This window comes from Schistocerca serialis, chromosome 5 (genome assembly GCF_023864345.2).
Source record: "Schistocerca serialis cubense isolate TAMUIC-IGC-003099 chromosome 5, iqSchSeri2.2, whole genome shotgun sequence".
NCBI lineage: Eukaryota > Metazoa > Arthropoda > Insecta > Orthoptera > Acrididae > Schistocerca > Schistocerca serialis.
The window spans coordinates 365,432,047-365,448,278 of record NC_064642.1 but is presented as its reverse complement, the minus strand read 5'-3'; the positions used below and the strand labels follow the sequence as shown (position 1 = coordinate 365,448,278).

Here is a 16,232-nt window from a genome sequence, read left to right as displayed (position 1 = left end):
AACATGGATTCCACAGATAGACATCCTGCGGAACTCGGCTCACTCTGTTCCTCCATGAGATCCACAGCACAGTGGACAACAGCGCTCGGGCTGATGCCATGTTCCTTGACTTCAGTAAGGCATTTGACACCATCTCGCATTGCCGTTTAATGAAAAAAAAATACAAGCTTACAGAGTATCAGAGCAGAGCTGCGATTGGGTTCAGGACTTTCTTGCAGATGGAAATCAACACGTCCCTCTTAATGGAACTAAATTGACAGAGGTAAAGGTAATATCTGGAGTACTATTGGGAAGTGTGATAGGCCTGTTACTGTTTACAATATATGTAAATGATCTAGTAGAAAGCGTTGGATGCTCTTTAAGGCTATTCGCAGATGGTACAGTTGTTTATACCAAAGTATCAACGCCAGAAGATAGTAAGAATTTGCAGAACGACCTGCAGAGAATTGATGAATGATGCAGACTCTGGCAGTTGACTCTGAACCTAAATAAATGTAACATATTGCGCAGACATGGGAAAAGAAATTCACTACTATACAGCTACGCTGTTGATGACAAACAGCTGAAGACAGCATCTGCCATAAAATATCTAGGCGTAACTATCCAGAGTGACCTTAAGTGGAATGACCATATAAAACAGATAGTGGGAAAAGCAGACACAAGACTCAGATATATCAGAAGAATCTTAGGGAAATGTAACTCACCCATGAAAGAAGTGGCTTATAAGGTGCTTGTTCCCCTGATTCTTGGGTATTGTTCATCTGTCTGGAATCCCTATCAGATAGGACTGATAGAGGAGATGACAAGATCCTATGAAGAGTGGCGTGTTTCGTCACGGGATTGTTTAGCTGGTGAGAAAGCAATACCGAGATGCTAAACAAACTCCACTGGCAGACATTGCAAGAGAGACGTTGTGCTGTTGAAATTTCAGGAGTCAGACAACATATTACTCCCCCCTCCCCCTCCCCCCCCCCCCCCCCACCCCCTACCGCCCCACCCCACCCCCACCCACATACATCTCGCGTATTGACCACGAGGAGAAAATTCAAGAAATTAGAGCCAATACAGAGGCTTAGTGATAGTCATTCTTCCCACACACTATTCGCGAGTGGAAAAGGGTTGGAGGGATCAGATAGTGGTACTGAAAGTACCCTCTGCCACACGTCATTATGTGGCTTGCGGAATATGATGTAGATGTAGATCTTTTGGTACTGTTCTTTCTACTTTAGTATCCTGAAAAGTTTCTATTAACATCATGAAAAATCATAAGAGTTTTAGGCTATGCCAGTGCTGGAACAGTTTGAAGCACTAGAATCCACCCAGAAGCCAGTTGTACTGAATAAATCAAGTCACTTGATTATTGCCTACTAGTAGAGATACTTACACGGGACACAGCCTGAAACGTCTGCTGTGACCTGCCACAGTCGGCAAAATTCTTACAATTTCATTGCATTATATATCTGCTGTGGTGGTCTCTCATCTCACATCATATTCGTTTAAACTTACTGCGAATTAAAATAAATCCCACTTCTATAGGAAACCAATAGAGAAAGTAACAATATTGTGAAAAGGAAAGTTGCTACTCACCATATAGCGGAGATGCTGAGTGGCAGATAGGCACAACAAAAAGACTGTCACAAATAATAGCTTTCAGCCAGTAAGGCCTTCATCAGAAGTAGACGGCAAACATAACACACACACACACACACACACACACACACACACACACACACACACACACACACACACTCACACACACACGACTGCAGTCTCAGGCAACTGTGGCTGGCTTCAGTTGCCCGAGACTGCAGTTGTGTGTGTGTGTGTGTGTGTGTGTGTGTGTGTGTGTGTTTGCCATCTAATATTTGTGACAGTCTTTTTGTTGTGCCCATCTGCAACTCAGCACCTCTGCTATGTGGTGAGTAGCAACTTTCCTTTCCACAATATTGTTGCATTCCATCCTGGATTTTCCATTGTTTAATAAAGAAAGTTTGTTCCCTAAGGCTAAAAAGCAATATGTCACAACTGGTCTCGTATTTGAGAGGAGTGTGGTTGAAATCCCCAGCCAACTAATCTGGTTTAGGTTATTTGTGGTTCCTCTCAATTATATGAAATGAGTGCAGAATGTTACTTTTGATAAGATCATATGTGAATTATTTTCTCCATCTTGTCCAATACAAGCTTGTTTCTAATTATCTTGTTATTGGTGGGACATTAAACTGTAATCTTCAATCCATTTTTCTTCTTTCTTTGCTTCCAGCAGCTTATTAGTCTTACTCAGAAAATTGTCTTAAAATTTCATGCTATTTGTCAGTCCTTATGCTATAATTATATCAATACTTATACACATAAATTTTGATCTTTCACTGCATCAGCTTCATAATCTGTCAGTGCTGAAGTGAAATCTGTGAATACTAAAATGCGCATATATACATCCTTGCCTCAATATATACTCCTCTTCTCCCAACCTCTCCCCCTCCCCCCCTCAGATCAGACCCTAAATTGCAATGATATGTACTGTTGAGTTGGTACCACCATGCATCACACCTGTGCACATCCCATTCAAATCCATCTCTGCCATGTATGCCTTGATCAACCCAATGGAGTTCTATTTCCTCTCATATTCATTTAGGCTGCTGAAAAGACATAGCCTAGGGATCCCATTGCAAGCTTTAAAGAGCCTGACAAAAGTGCATCTGCAGAAAGCTCCAATCTTTTTCCAGCTCAGCCTCATAGTGTGTGCCCGTTCCATAATGATCTTTCTACCTGAAACCCTCCTGGCCACTCTAAAATTTCTTTCATGATTAATTGCTTTTAATTTTTCTAAATTTACTGGGGATGTAACTTTGTATGCTATTCGTAGTGGATATATTTCCATATTTGTTTCAATCTCTTTTGTTACTGTGCTGATGCAGTGGGAGACTACAATGGATTTCAGTTTCTTCAGAGTGTCTGTGGACCCTCTTATTGACTGTCAAGATTGTAAACTTTTGTCTGGATCCTTTACCCTTCTTTCCCTAGCACCTCCACAGATATTATGCCTTTTCCTGTAATTTAGCTTGTTGCTCACTGGACTCACGTCCTCAGTAGTGCCTTCAGTGTCATCTTCCACTTTACATGATTATTATCTGGAAAAATAATCTTCAGTTAATCATTTAGCAATTCTTTGCCCTTTCAAGATTATTTTTATTTTATAAATCTAATGTTGCATGATTCTTGTAATAATTATAGTATTACTGTTTCATTTGCAGTTGCTGGGAGATTTACTGGAACAACAGATCAGACTAGAAGATGAGATTCAGCGTGCTCACCGAGAGCGTGAATCAGAAAGACGACGTTTAATTGAACATTTGCAAACAGGTATGACAACTGAAATTGTGATTGGACCCAAAAAAAATCTTTTTTTTTTTTTTTTAAACATCTCAGAATCTTTAACTCCTCATTGTAGAAAGTTGCAAATTTGTTCTTATTATGTATCAGGTAGTTGAGCACCAGTGTAATTTCTTGATAACTTGTGATGCTATCTGGGAATTTTACCAAGTTTCCTTTTGCAAAGGACAATTCTGTGTTGTGCATAATTTACTTTCATTTGTGTTTCAGTTGAGCAAACAACAGACCATATGATTTCTCAACTGCTGTCATTAAGTGCAAGCGAAGCTAATGTGGAGCATTTGCAGCATCTCTTAGAGAAAGAACGACAGCAAGAAGAGCAGCTTTTCAATTTACGACAAGAGGAGTATCAGCACCTGCATCAACAGGAAATACTTAGTGAGTATGATGAGGAAGATATAATTGATCATGCTGCTTGTGTAATACTGTAACACACTTGTAGGATACCACAGAAAGTAAAGTATCCCAGGAACAAAATACAGGTTGATTCTTGCAGAGGAGATAATAGCAAACAGCCTCTTTTTATAATGCTATTTACTCAAATAAATAGCACCATTACTGATTCTGAACCGACTGGTTTGTCATCAGATGTCTTGTTCACTTTAAGATACATTTTTGTTGTATTTTACATTAATTTTTTGGGCTTTTTCAAATTATTAATGTTAATTTGTTTACATCATTTGTTGTTTGAAATCATTATAAGGCACAGTTACCATTAAATAGACAGTTTCACACACTGTGCTTTGGTTGTAGGGCACCACCAGCCCAAGGAATTTTCACCGTATGGGGGAAAAAAAAGTGAAAGTAATGTAAACTACTACAGAAATGTATCCCAATGTGAACAAGCCGTCTGATGACAAAACTGTCAGTTGGAAACCAGTAATGGTACTACTTATATGAGTAAATAGCATTATAAAAATTGACTGGTTGCTGTCATCTTCTCTACAAGAATCAGCCTGTGTTTTGTTATTTTGTATACAATCACAGTCTCAAAATGTGTTTTCAACAAAATAGCAGAAATAAAATATTAGCAGTTAATTCCACATTTTTGTTGTTGTTCTGGTCTTCAGTCCAAAGACTGCTTTGATTCAACTCACCACGCTGTTATATCCTGTGCAAGCCTCTGCGTGACTGTTGCATCCACACCCATTTGAACTGGCTTACAGCCTTGGTCCCCCCACAATTTTGACCACCATTATGAAATTGATAATTCTTTCACCCCATAAGCTGTGTAATATCAGTCAATCACTTGTTTTGGTTAAGATGTGCAATAAATTTCTTTTTTTTCCCAATCTGATTCAGTACCTCCTCAATAGTTACTCCATTTATTCGTCTAATCTTCATCATTCTTTATTTGCACCACATTTCAAAAGCTTCTGTTCTCTTCTTGTCTGAATTGCTTATCTTCTATTTTTTCACATCTGTACCAGGGCATACTCTAGAAAAATACTTTCAAAAACAACTTCGTAATGTTGAAATTTGTATTTGTGTTAACAAATACCTCTTTTTATACTTCTTGTGTTACAGACTGTTTGCATTTTATATCCTCTCTACTTCAGCTGTCGTCAGCTATTTTGGTGCCCAAATAGCAAAACTCATCTGCTGCTTATTTACAGTAAGAAATACATATTGCTAGAAGTTTTAAAAAAAGTGTTACTAGTTTTTTAGAACTGCAGGATTGTCTAACTCCCAAGAGAAGCAAAGTAGTCATGAATTTAACTCCTTTCATATGAGCAATATTTTCATACTGCTACCATATTGGATGTAACAAATTGTACACTTATACATAATTTCCTGTACGTACTGTTTCCTTGTTCACACACACATTGTGTCATAACTTTCATGCTATCTTGTGGTAAGAGCCTCATAGGTGTGTATTGGCTACTTTCTGCTCATCTTTACAGCTCCTATTCTTTGTGGTCCATTTCCTCCTCCCCCCCCCCCCCCCCTCTCTCTCTCTCTCTCTCTCTCTCTCTCTCTCTCTCTCTCTCTGTCTCTCTCTCTCTCTGTGTGTGTAGACAACATTCCATTAGAACTACTGACGGCCTTGGGAGAGCCAGTCCTGACAAAACTCTACCATCTGGTGACCAAGATGTATGTGACAGGCGAAGTACCCTCAGACTTCAAGAAGAATATAATAATTCAAATCCCAAAGAAAGCAGGTGTTGACAGATGTGAAAATTACCAAACTATCAGTTTAATAAGTCACAGCTGCAAAATACTACAAAATACTAACGAGAATTCTTTACAGACGAATGGAAAAACTGGTAGAATCCGATCTCGGGGAAGATCAGTTTGGATTCCGTAGAAATATGGGAACACGTGAGGCAATACTGACCTTACGACTTATCTTAGAAGAAAGATTAAGGAAAGGCAAACCAACGTTTCTAGCATTTGTAGACTTAGGGAAAGCTTTTGGCAATGTTGACTGGAATACTCTCTTTCAAATTCTAAAGGTGGCAGGGGTAAAATACAGGGAGCGAAAGGCTATTTACAATTTGTACAGAAACCAGATGGCAGTTATAAGAGTCGAAGGGCATGAAAGGGAAGCAGTGGTTGGGAAGGGAGTGAGACAGGGTTGTAGCTTCTCCCCAATGTTATTCACTCTGTATATTGAGCAAGCAGTAAAGGAAACAAAAGAAAAATTCGGAGTAGGTATTAAAATCCATGGAGAGGAAATAAAAACTTTGAGGTTTGCCGATGACATTGTAATTCTGTCAGAGACAGCAAAGGACTTGGAAGAGCAGTTGAACGGAATGGACAGGATGAACATCAACAAAAGCAAAACGAGGATAATGGAATGTAGTCGAATTAAGTCGGGTGATGCTGAGGGAATTAGGTTAGGAAATGAGACACTTAAAGTAGTAAAGGAGTTTTGCTATTTGGGGAGCAAAATAACTGATGATGGTCGAAGTAGAGAAGATATAAAATGTAGACTGGCAATGGCAAGGAAAGCGTTTCTGAAGAAGAGAAATTTGTTAACATCGAGTATAGATTTAAGTGTCAGGAAGTCGTTTCTGAAAGTATTTGTATGGAGTGTAGCCATGTATGGAAGTGAAACATGGCCAATAAATAGCTTGGACGGGAAGAGAATAGAAGCTTTCGAAATGTGGTGCTACAGAAGAATGCTGAAGATTAGATGGGTAGATCACATAACTAATGAGGAGGTACTGAATAGAATTGGGGAGAAGAGGAGTTTGTGGCACAACTTGACAAGAAGAAGGGACCGGTTGGTAGGACATGTTCTGAGGCATCAAGGAGTCACAAATTTAGCATTGGAGGGCAGCATGGAGGGTAAAAATCGTAGAGGGAGACCAAGAGATGAATACACTAAGCAGATTCAGCAGGATGTAGGTTGCAGTAGGTACTGGGAGATGAAGAAACTTGCACAGGATAGGGAAGCATGGAGAGCTGCATCAAACCAGTCTCAGGACTGAAGACCACAACAACAACAACAACAACAACAACAACAAATATGACCATCATATGCTGTAAGTTCCCAGGACTATACCCCCTCCCAGCACTAGTTAATAATCACAACATTACATCTTTTGCCCATGGACAGCTTAGATTGTAGCCAGCTTGTTGAGACTAAACTGAATTTTAAAGAGCAAATCAGTTGTAGTAGATGCTAAAAGATACTGTCATTTCTTAAAGTAAGTCTGTTCTTCAGTGCTTCATGTGTGGCTCCAAATGTGTCAGTTGGGAAGTATGAAATTTTCATCAACAGCACAAAATTCTGAAAACTGGTTGGACTGTTCAACAATATGTCAAACCAGGAGTCGGAAGGGGGACTTTCTTGGTTCAGTCCTATGTATTAAAAGTGTTTCCACTGTTCAATTTTAGTCTATGTTTAGGAGGATTATCACAGGCATCTAAATGAATGCTGGGTCTGGGTGAATCTTTACAACAGTGATGCAGAACATGCAGGTTTCAATGTAAATATTTCTTCAACTTGCTGTTCAAATTTAAGAACTAATATTGCTGGATGTGAATTTTTGTTAGGGATTTACACTAAAAAAATCCTGTTAGATTAGAAATGCATGCTGAATTGAGAATCAAACCCATAACTTTTGCTATTCATGGGCAAATTCTGTACCAACTAAACTTTCCAAGCGTGACACTCAGCTTGCCTTCACAGGTTTACTTCTGGCAGGAACTCTCTTCTACCTTTCAAACATCACAGAAGTTTCCCTGCTTACCTAGTTGGACTAGCACTCCTGGAAAAAATGTCGTGGAGAAACAGCTTAGCCATAGCCTGGAGAATGGTTTCCAGAATTAATTTTCAGTTTGCAATTGAGTGTGTGCTGATTTGAAACTTCGTGGCAAATTAAAACTGTGGGGCAGACCATGACTTGAACTTAAAACTTCTGCCTTGAAGTCTGGAAAGTAGGACAGAGGTACTGGTGGAAGTACTGCTGTGAGGGTGCTTCATGAGCTGTACATTGTTAGCTTAATCAGTGGAGCATTTTCCTACAAAAGGCATATGTTCTGTGTTCAAATCGTGGTTCATTACACAATTTTAATCCACCAGGAAGCAACAATGTGATGTACAGTTTATGTCCAAAATAATTTTACAACCTTCTGTGAGTGGATTTCTCACTCTAACAGAAGAAGCAGACTATAATGACAGATACACACAAATCTTTCATTACTGAAAGAACATTCTTCAAAACCATGACATCAGAAACCAATCGTGAATGTCCAAAATGTCCTCACTGCATGCACACACCATGAACTGTTGCAAACTTTGGAACCCCAATAGACTGCATAAAATAGTTTTACTTATATCCATGACAGTTTGATGAAGTGTCCCTGCATTAGGAAAGTCCACTGCACATACAAGTTAAGTGATATGATCTTTCAGATAATAATAAAAGGTATTGACTCCCAAGAAGTGTGTAGACTGTGGCACTGGTTCTCACCGTTGTATACCTTGTTCTTCACAGATATTATCTAGTGCACCTTCAATAATGTGACTGAAGTATACTTATTTATACGTTTTATATACTTTCATTTCCTGTTGTCATATAGGATTATCTGCAAGAGTAATTCAGCCAATCAAAAGACAATACGTAATGCAGCAGTACAAATACTGCGCACAATATGTGACTATACACAATGCAGAACTTGCTTCAAAAGTTGTGGAATTATAGTACTCATTTTCCAATACTCAATACATAATAATAATAATAATAATAATAATAATAACAATAATAATAATAATGAAAATGGATTGTGAATGAACTGTGATTTGTGAAACCACATTACACCATACAAAAATAATTTCTGTGAAGAGTTTTCTCATAGTGTAGGATTCATTGCGGGATCTTTATTTGTGTGTAAACATTTTTAACACATGATAGGCTGATATATAGTGAGAAATTTGGACTGTGGAAATTAAACATTAAATTTAAATATGTATTATTAGCCTCTCAAAACAAAATACATCTTGCTAGACACTCCCATTCTACAAATTATATGATCATTTACTCCAAGAATTGAAGACTTGCTAGCTGCATGATTGGAAAGTGTGTTGACCATAAAGAGAGATCTATTCTTGCATAATTTAGCTAATTCTTTGGAAATTATTAGTTGCAGTGATGGAAATAGTAAGTAAGCTGTAGCAAAGAATCAGCAGCTTCTTAGCTTAAATGAGGACATGCAAGCTTTCTTTCAGTGTAGAAAATTTCTGATAATTTTATTATTCTTAATTGCAGCTGTGTGAGCACAAAGAGAATGTTGTAGTTCATGATAAATAATTCTTAATACAACTTGCAGGTTAGTTTCTGACAGCTATCTCTCTTTGCTGAAATATAGCTTTTCACATCCCACATCTGTGATGGTTCTCCTCTATAAGTACCTACCAAACACATACAAATAAGTCTCTTTCCTCCCATCACCATCTTTCTCACTGTTCAGTTTGATTCATATCTACTTATTTCTTTACTATTACTGTTACTTTTCTCCTATTTCTTTGGTTACCACATTTTGTGTGGTTTCCGAATTATGTTTTATTTTGAATTTAAATATTAGTCACACAAGAACCAATCACATTGGAGGGTGTACAATACTGCTCAAAAAGTAAAGAACACTTTTGATTATCAGTATAATTTGAATTTTAACACATTTTTGACATTCAGAATTAGGATCCAATCACCAAAATCACACAAGAAAATTAAGTCATGTCATAAATAAGACTACAGACCTGGTTGATTCAGTTGGTGATGTGAGGTAGAATCAAGGGCAAGACAGTGGTAAGAAATATTTTGATGTTACAGTAGTTAGTACAATGTCTGCTTAGCTCTGTGGCTGTGAAGTGCAGCCATTAATTTTGTTGTATATTGCTGTTTTAATATATTGAATACACAAAATCGACACAACAGTTCTCAATCGTTAACAGGAAATTTCCGCCCTCCAATAGATACAGAATGTTGTTTCTTTAATATCTCAACCAGAAGCTTCCAACATGTGTTCTACTAAATGGTGTGTGGATGTGGTGGTTAATAAATCCCTAACTTTCTGCCATTCTCCTCCCAAGTGCTCCAAAGGTCGTTATAAGCTTTTGCCATGTGTTCTGGTCAGTTTTCTCATCTGGTCCGTTTTGTCTCTGCCTGCATATTTTCAGTGGAGCTGAGGTCTAGTGGAGGAGGAGACCATATACGGACTGATATCTCATTTTGTTCTGGATACTACTACTGCACCATCGCAGACATTTTAATTGGAGACTGACTCCTGCCCCTACAATCTGTCATTCACAAAATAATTTTAATCAGAGTATACTAGACTATAATTTACTGACAAAAATACTGATTATCAAAAAAATATTACGTTCTGCCAGTCATAATTGATGTTTTCAGCAAATGGTAATCACAGAATCAGTGTTCATCATGGAGTGTCTCCTTGATAGCTGCACATCTGCTATGTAATCCAGACTTCCAAAGTTGTCAGTAAATGCCAGGAATTCCAATAATATCAGGATCATTCAGTAAATAACTCCCACAGTTGTTGTTTTTTTTTTTCAGAAAATGTTTATTCTTTAGAGTTAGAATTTGGTGACAATATCAGTTCAACATTTCTTTTGCAGGTACTATTTTTCTACTGCGCCCCATCACATTGTATGGCCTTATGCCAGCATTGTGGAACAGCATATATTTTCTGGTGGTAAAAACTCTTGTGCTGTGCTAATATCCATATTTTCACTACTTTAATTGTGTTCTCATTATCTTCAAAGTGTGTCCTAAGTAGAGAATCTGTAAGTGATGCAAACAGGTGAAAACCACACCTATTTATTGATGTGTTCCTGGGTTCTGAGACTTGTGTGTCAACGTGCTTTGTCGTGTTGGATTCTTATCAAACCAAACATGTCAGATGGTTCTTGAGTTTGCCTACTGTTTTCGCATATGCATCTGAATTAATGGCTGACCCTTCTAGCAGACGTCCACGAGAATGGCTCCCTCGCTTTCCCAAAAGACTGTCCTCATTACTTTCCCAGCAGAAGAAGCAAAAAAGTCTGCAATTGAATTTCATGACCCGTTTCTGTCCAGCTGACAATCAGATGTATTCTGGGAAATTAACTGTATAGTTTCTAACAAAAAAACTTAGAGCCACAAATGTGATCCGTTCACTTATGTGAAAATGAACACATCTACTGTTATAATTATGTGTCCAACAGTCTGCACAAGTTTCCAACACTATACACTGCAGAAATCTGAAGAGGAAGTTTTATATCAATTGAGCAGTCTGTATGCTGCATCTGCAAGTTATGTAGTGGTTAATGGTAAGAGACATCCAATATATACATTAATTTTTTGAGGCCACATTTTTTTAATACTTGGTTCTATGTGTTGAAACTAAATGTATTTAAGAAGCAATCATAATTTACTTCACTTTCTGCCATGCCAGAAATAGCAACTACATCCAAAAATGTTTTTATAACTGGTTTCGTTTTGTACAATTTTTTCGTCAATATCATCTGTGAGAAATCGAACAAATATCATGTTGCGCACTTTTTATAGAAACACAGATATATCATCCACATTTGAGATCCATTAGTGGATCTGTAAAGAATTAAGTTGACTGATAGTGATATAATAGGTGTTTAACAAGATATTAACAAAAAATGGCCCATATTTGAAACATGCTAATGCAGACAGGTGTGAGAACTTGGTGGCTGCCTACGGTAGTGTCTGAAAGTTCTGTGGTTACTGTCTTGGATACAGCACTGTACGCTGCAAGTAATAGGTTGACACTATAGGTTGGGTATAGGAACCAACCCCTATGATTAAGTTTTTGAAGAGTATGTGAAAAAGTAAAAAACAGGGCTATGCTACAATGCTAGCAAGTAAGTGAAAATTCCTTCTTTGTTGTAGATAGTTATGCTGCATTTGTCAAAAACCATTTTCAGATGCAATGGAGGCACTGCTAGAAGAAGAAGGGAAACATGAACAGAAGTTGAGGGAGTATGAGCAAGACAGAGCTGAGACAACTCGCACATTGTTGAGCCAGTGAGTAAAGTTGCATCCTTTCTTCTTTTTCCTTCAGAAAATTCTTCCTCATGTTGACCGTAACTCTGCCTATTGTTAGGATGTAATTGAAATAAATTTGTGTTCTATATGTTGTTGTTATTTCAATCCGGAATTTCATATTGTGGCCTTTTCCTTTTAAAAAGTTCTGCTAATCTTATGACAGATTCTATGACCTAGAGTCAGTGGCATACAGATACAACTAAATAAATATTGTATTATATTAATTGAACTAATAATTAGACTGGATTTATCTAAACATATAAACGTTACTGGCAGTCATGTAGGACTTATCTCGTTTAAAGTTCTTTAATTTTAATGTTCCTCATAGCTTAATTTCAGTTGTGTGCTTGCCATTTATTCATTTGAAATAATATATCTGTATGTCATTCTATATAGTACCAAAAACATACAAATAAGGAAATTATACCCAATTAAACTTAAGTTACAATGTGATGGCCTATAGGCTTTTGACTTACAATGTTAGTAATCATAATTAAATTCAGTATATTAATTTATGTTTATAAATTGAACTGTCTAAATATTATATTTAAATTTTATAATTAATAGTTTAACATTGCAAGGAATAAAATAAAATGAAAAAAGTATCAGTATCTGGGGAAACCGAACCAGGATCTGCAAATTATCATCCTATGCTCGAGACCACTCACCCACCATGGAGTCTTGAAAATGGCACGCTAAAAATCCCTCATACTCTGTGTTTGCACAATATGCATGTTCAAAGAAAACTGCTGACTTTTTGAATTCGGCAATTTGTGTCAAATGATTGACTCCATATTAAATACTTGTTCAGAACATATCTGCCCATCCTAAAACCAACTTCATGTTCACTTAAATTACACTCCAGTATTGTTTCCACTCTGCTTACTGTAGTCTTGGAAAATATGTTACATGCAGCTTGCTGCAAAGAAAGTTGTTAACATCTTGTTTATTGCCTTTCTTGTGTAGTGGATGTATCATGCCTTCCACTCTCCTGGGAGTTTTTCTGTCTTCCAGATTTTTTCAATAATTAATTTTAGCTTTTTTTTTATTTTTGATAGAGACCTAAAAATGTTCCGCTATAATAGAGTCTTCCCGACTAGTTTTGTAAGGTTTTAACAAATTCAGTTTCTTTGATAATGGGATAAACCTTCTAAATTTTCAAGCGTGAGTGAATATTGGAGCTTATTGATTGAGCAGTTAAGAAGCTGATCATAATATTTTGCAAGTGTTTCGAAATTTCCTGTGTTACGTATGCCAAATTAGTAAGCCTATCCCATGCACCTCTGTTGTTATATTTACATTTGAGGTACATCAGCTTAACTCTGTAAATGTCACTTTCTCCTCCAGACGTCTACTAGAAAAGTGCCTCTTTAGCAGATCATCTACAGAAAACACTTTCATACTGCTTCATGTACTCACTTGTTTTACCGCTATTTAGCCTGTAGCCTTTTGACATACAGGGATAGCAATCATAACTATAAGGAGTATATTAATTGTGTGTGTATAAATTGAAGTGTTATTTTTAAATTTTATAGTGGATAGTTCAACGTTGTGAGGAAGAAAGTAAAATGGAAAAAAGAATGTTGGTATCACCAGGAATCGAACCCAGATCCACAAATTACCAATCTATATGCCTTAATTGTGTGCCCACAATGCCATCACAACAGTAGTTGTTTAAAACATCAGTCTGGGCACAGTGGCTAGAGACAATAGTTGTGTGTGTGTGTGTTGTGCTTGTGTCTGTTTTCTACTTTAGAAGAAGGCCTCATGGCTAAAAGCTAGAATATATAGCAGTCTTTTTATTGTGTCTGTGTGTGACTCAGTGTCTCCTCTATATGGTAAGATTCTATTATTTTCATTGTATTTCTGTTAGAACTTTGTTTGATGAAATGTTACTGTCTTTGCATAGAAGCGGTTGCTGTAATCAGACTGAAAGCTTGCTGAACAATTGTCAGAAAACTGATTCCATATTCTATAGTAGGCTACTTTGACGAAAACTGTTGAACAAATCTTGACGATTGTAATTGTTACTTTCATATCGTCACTTTTGTAAAGGACAGTAATGTCAGAGGAAGTTATGTATAAAGTGAAACTGAATATTTACAGTTTTGTTGCATATTTATTGCCTCCCTCCCTTCCCCCCTCTCTTCCCCTCCCTCCTCTCCCTCCTCCCCACCCCACCCCCACCCCACCAACACCCCCACCTACCCACCCATCCATCCTCAATTCGAGTGTGATTGAATGTATGATATTGCATTGCATATAAAACTCTTGTTACATTGGTTTTCATTATACACTTGTGACAACTTTATGGGTTTAGTTAATAACAGGAAAAATTTTGATGACAATATTGTGTGTCTGCCTTGCAGTATAATTTTCTGTGTGCATAGATTATGTATTTTTTTAGAATTTTGTGCACTATGAACAGTGACATACTACTTTCAATTCAGGGAACTGGAAAATAACGAGCAGCTGCTGAGCTTATTGTCAAACCAGGATCAGAACAAGAATGAGCTCTTGAGAAGATTGCACAAAGATGAGGAGTTGCAACGTGCAGCTGTTGGGGCCCTGTTGGAGCGAGGTGATGCACGCTCATGGGGGCTTGTGCAGCAAGTGGCTATTGTAAGCTCCCAGCTAAGTGCACTTACTGCCCTTGAACTGGAACGCAGGCGTCTTGATGTAGCAGAGCATGTGGTAAGTTTTAGGTTTTGTATTGTTACTTTGCTTTTTGATTCTCATATTTTGCCTTTTTTTTTTTAACAAACTAACAAATTAAGGACATTTTCACATAAGCGATAATTTAATCAATCTGGAAAAGAAATTGGTAGTTTTAGATGAGAAAAAAAAATCGTAATTGATTGATCTGAATACCACAGACCATAGCACAATTCAAAGGAATGAATAATGTGAATAAACTATTCAGAGGCAGGAATGCACCTACCTATGCAACTGCTAATAGGTGGTCCACTGCTACAAACTGAGTTTTGTAGGAAGTGAGAAGTATCATGTCCCATATGCGGCGCAAGTTCATTACAGCTGTGCCTCAATATGTGATTTATTGCTTCATGCTACTTACGTAATGAACGTTTTGATAGGAACAATACAGTATAACATAACATCATAGACACCATCACTTGTTTCTAAATGCTGAATAGTGAAGTCTAGTGCAAAAGCTGTATTTAGCTAATAAACAGTGCTTTGCCTATTTTGGAAAGGCATGATTGACTTGAGGAAGCTGATGTTGTTGTGGAAGTGTAATGCTCGCACATCAGCATAGTTCGCATAAAGTAACTTTGTGGTTGGCAGATGTTGGTGGGGGAGAGGACATTGTTGCTGGATAGAACACAGCTTACCATGTACTCATGTGACCAATGTAAATCACTTAATATTTAGCTCTTCCCCCTTCACCCTATGTCATCTGAATTGCCTGACAAAGCTTTGCCTGCAAAACAGGCAACACTGTGATCATGTGGAGGCTGAGAAAAAGACATGGTTGGCTCCTACCACTGAGCTTACTAAAATGTCAGTCCCAACAGTATTTTAATCAATGTATAGCCACAGATAACCTCCAGGAGGAGTCAAATTGTGCAAACAGTGTGGAGATGCAGTAATCATGTATAATTATGATTTAGAATACCTGGCACTCTAAATAGGCAGCTGCTCATACTCGGCCTCATAGTTTTGTGAATGCTTCAGTGCAACAGCAAAACAGTGTGCATTAGAATGACAAATGCTCTCTGGAGCCCAGCATTCATTTGCTGGGTACGGGCAAGGTGACCCTGGGTTCCCAAGATGGGGACTGGTAAGCACTGCCAGTAATCTGTCACTATAAGCTCTGGGCATGCTTCAGCAACCACTGTACAGCTCAGCGATGGAACTTGCATGTCACAGGGAAAGGAGATCTCGGCGTGACAGGGTAGATGATAAAAACCTCTATAAAAGGAAGCCCTTAATCCCAAGATGTACTGCATTCCAGTGAGGTGCATGGCCGTTCAGGTGGAACAGTTGTTAGCAGGCAATCTATGGGGAATCTGTCACATCTCACTTCAGTTGTATGAGGCTTACCTAACCAAGTGGGGCTCTGTGTGAGTGGACTCCTTATTTCCCCAGCTGCTCATGAAACCAAGAGGAAACCATCGAAATTTTCTCCTTGTAGCAGAATGGGTGGCCTGCCAGTAAGTAACAACTCCCAATTACTCAAAGGGCCCCATGTGACAAGTCCTCCAGATACTGTATTTTATCAGAATAGTTCAGTAATTAGTAACAGAACACACGCTGCAGCTCAGAATGTGTTTTTGATAGTTAAGAGAAGAG

General features: G+C 37.9%; 1 protein-coding gene across 1 annotated transcript in view; it reads left to right on the top strand.

Annotated features, from left to right (window-relative positions):
• LOC126481941 (E3 ubiquitin-protein ligase LRSAM1-like) overlaps window positions 1-16,232 on the top strand; it is a 191,316-nt gene that overhangs the window by 122,365 nt on the left and 52,719 nt on the right. The window contains exons 8-11 of the mRNA XM_050105900.1: window positions 3,252-3,360; window positions 3,601-3,768; window positions 11,798-11,897; window positions 14,369-14,612. Of these exons, the coding sequence (XP_049961857.1) occupies window positions 3,252-3,360; window positions 3,601-3,768; window positions 11,798-11,897; window positions 14,369-14,612 (621 nt within the window). The remainder of the gene's footprint in view (window positions 1-3,251; window positions 3,361-3,600; window positions 3,769-11,797; window positions 11,898-14,368; window positions 14,613-16,232) is intronic.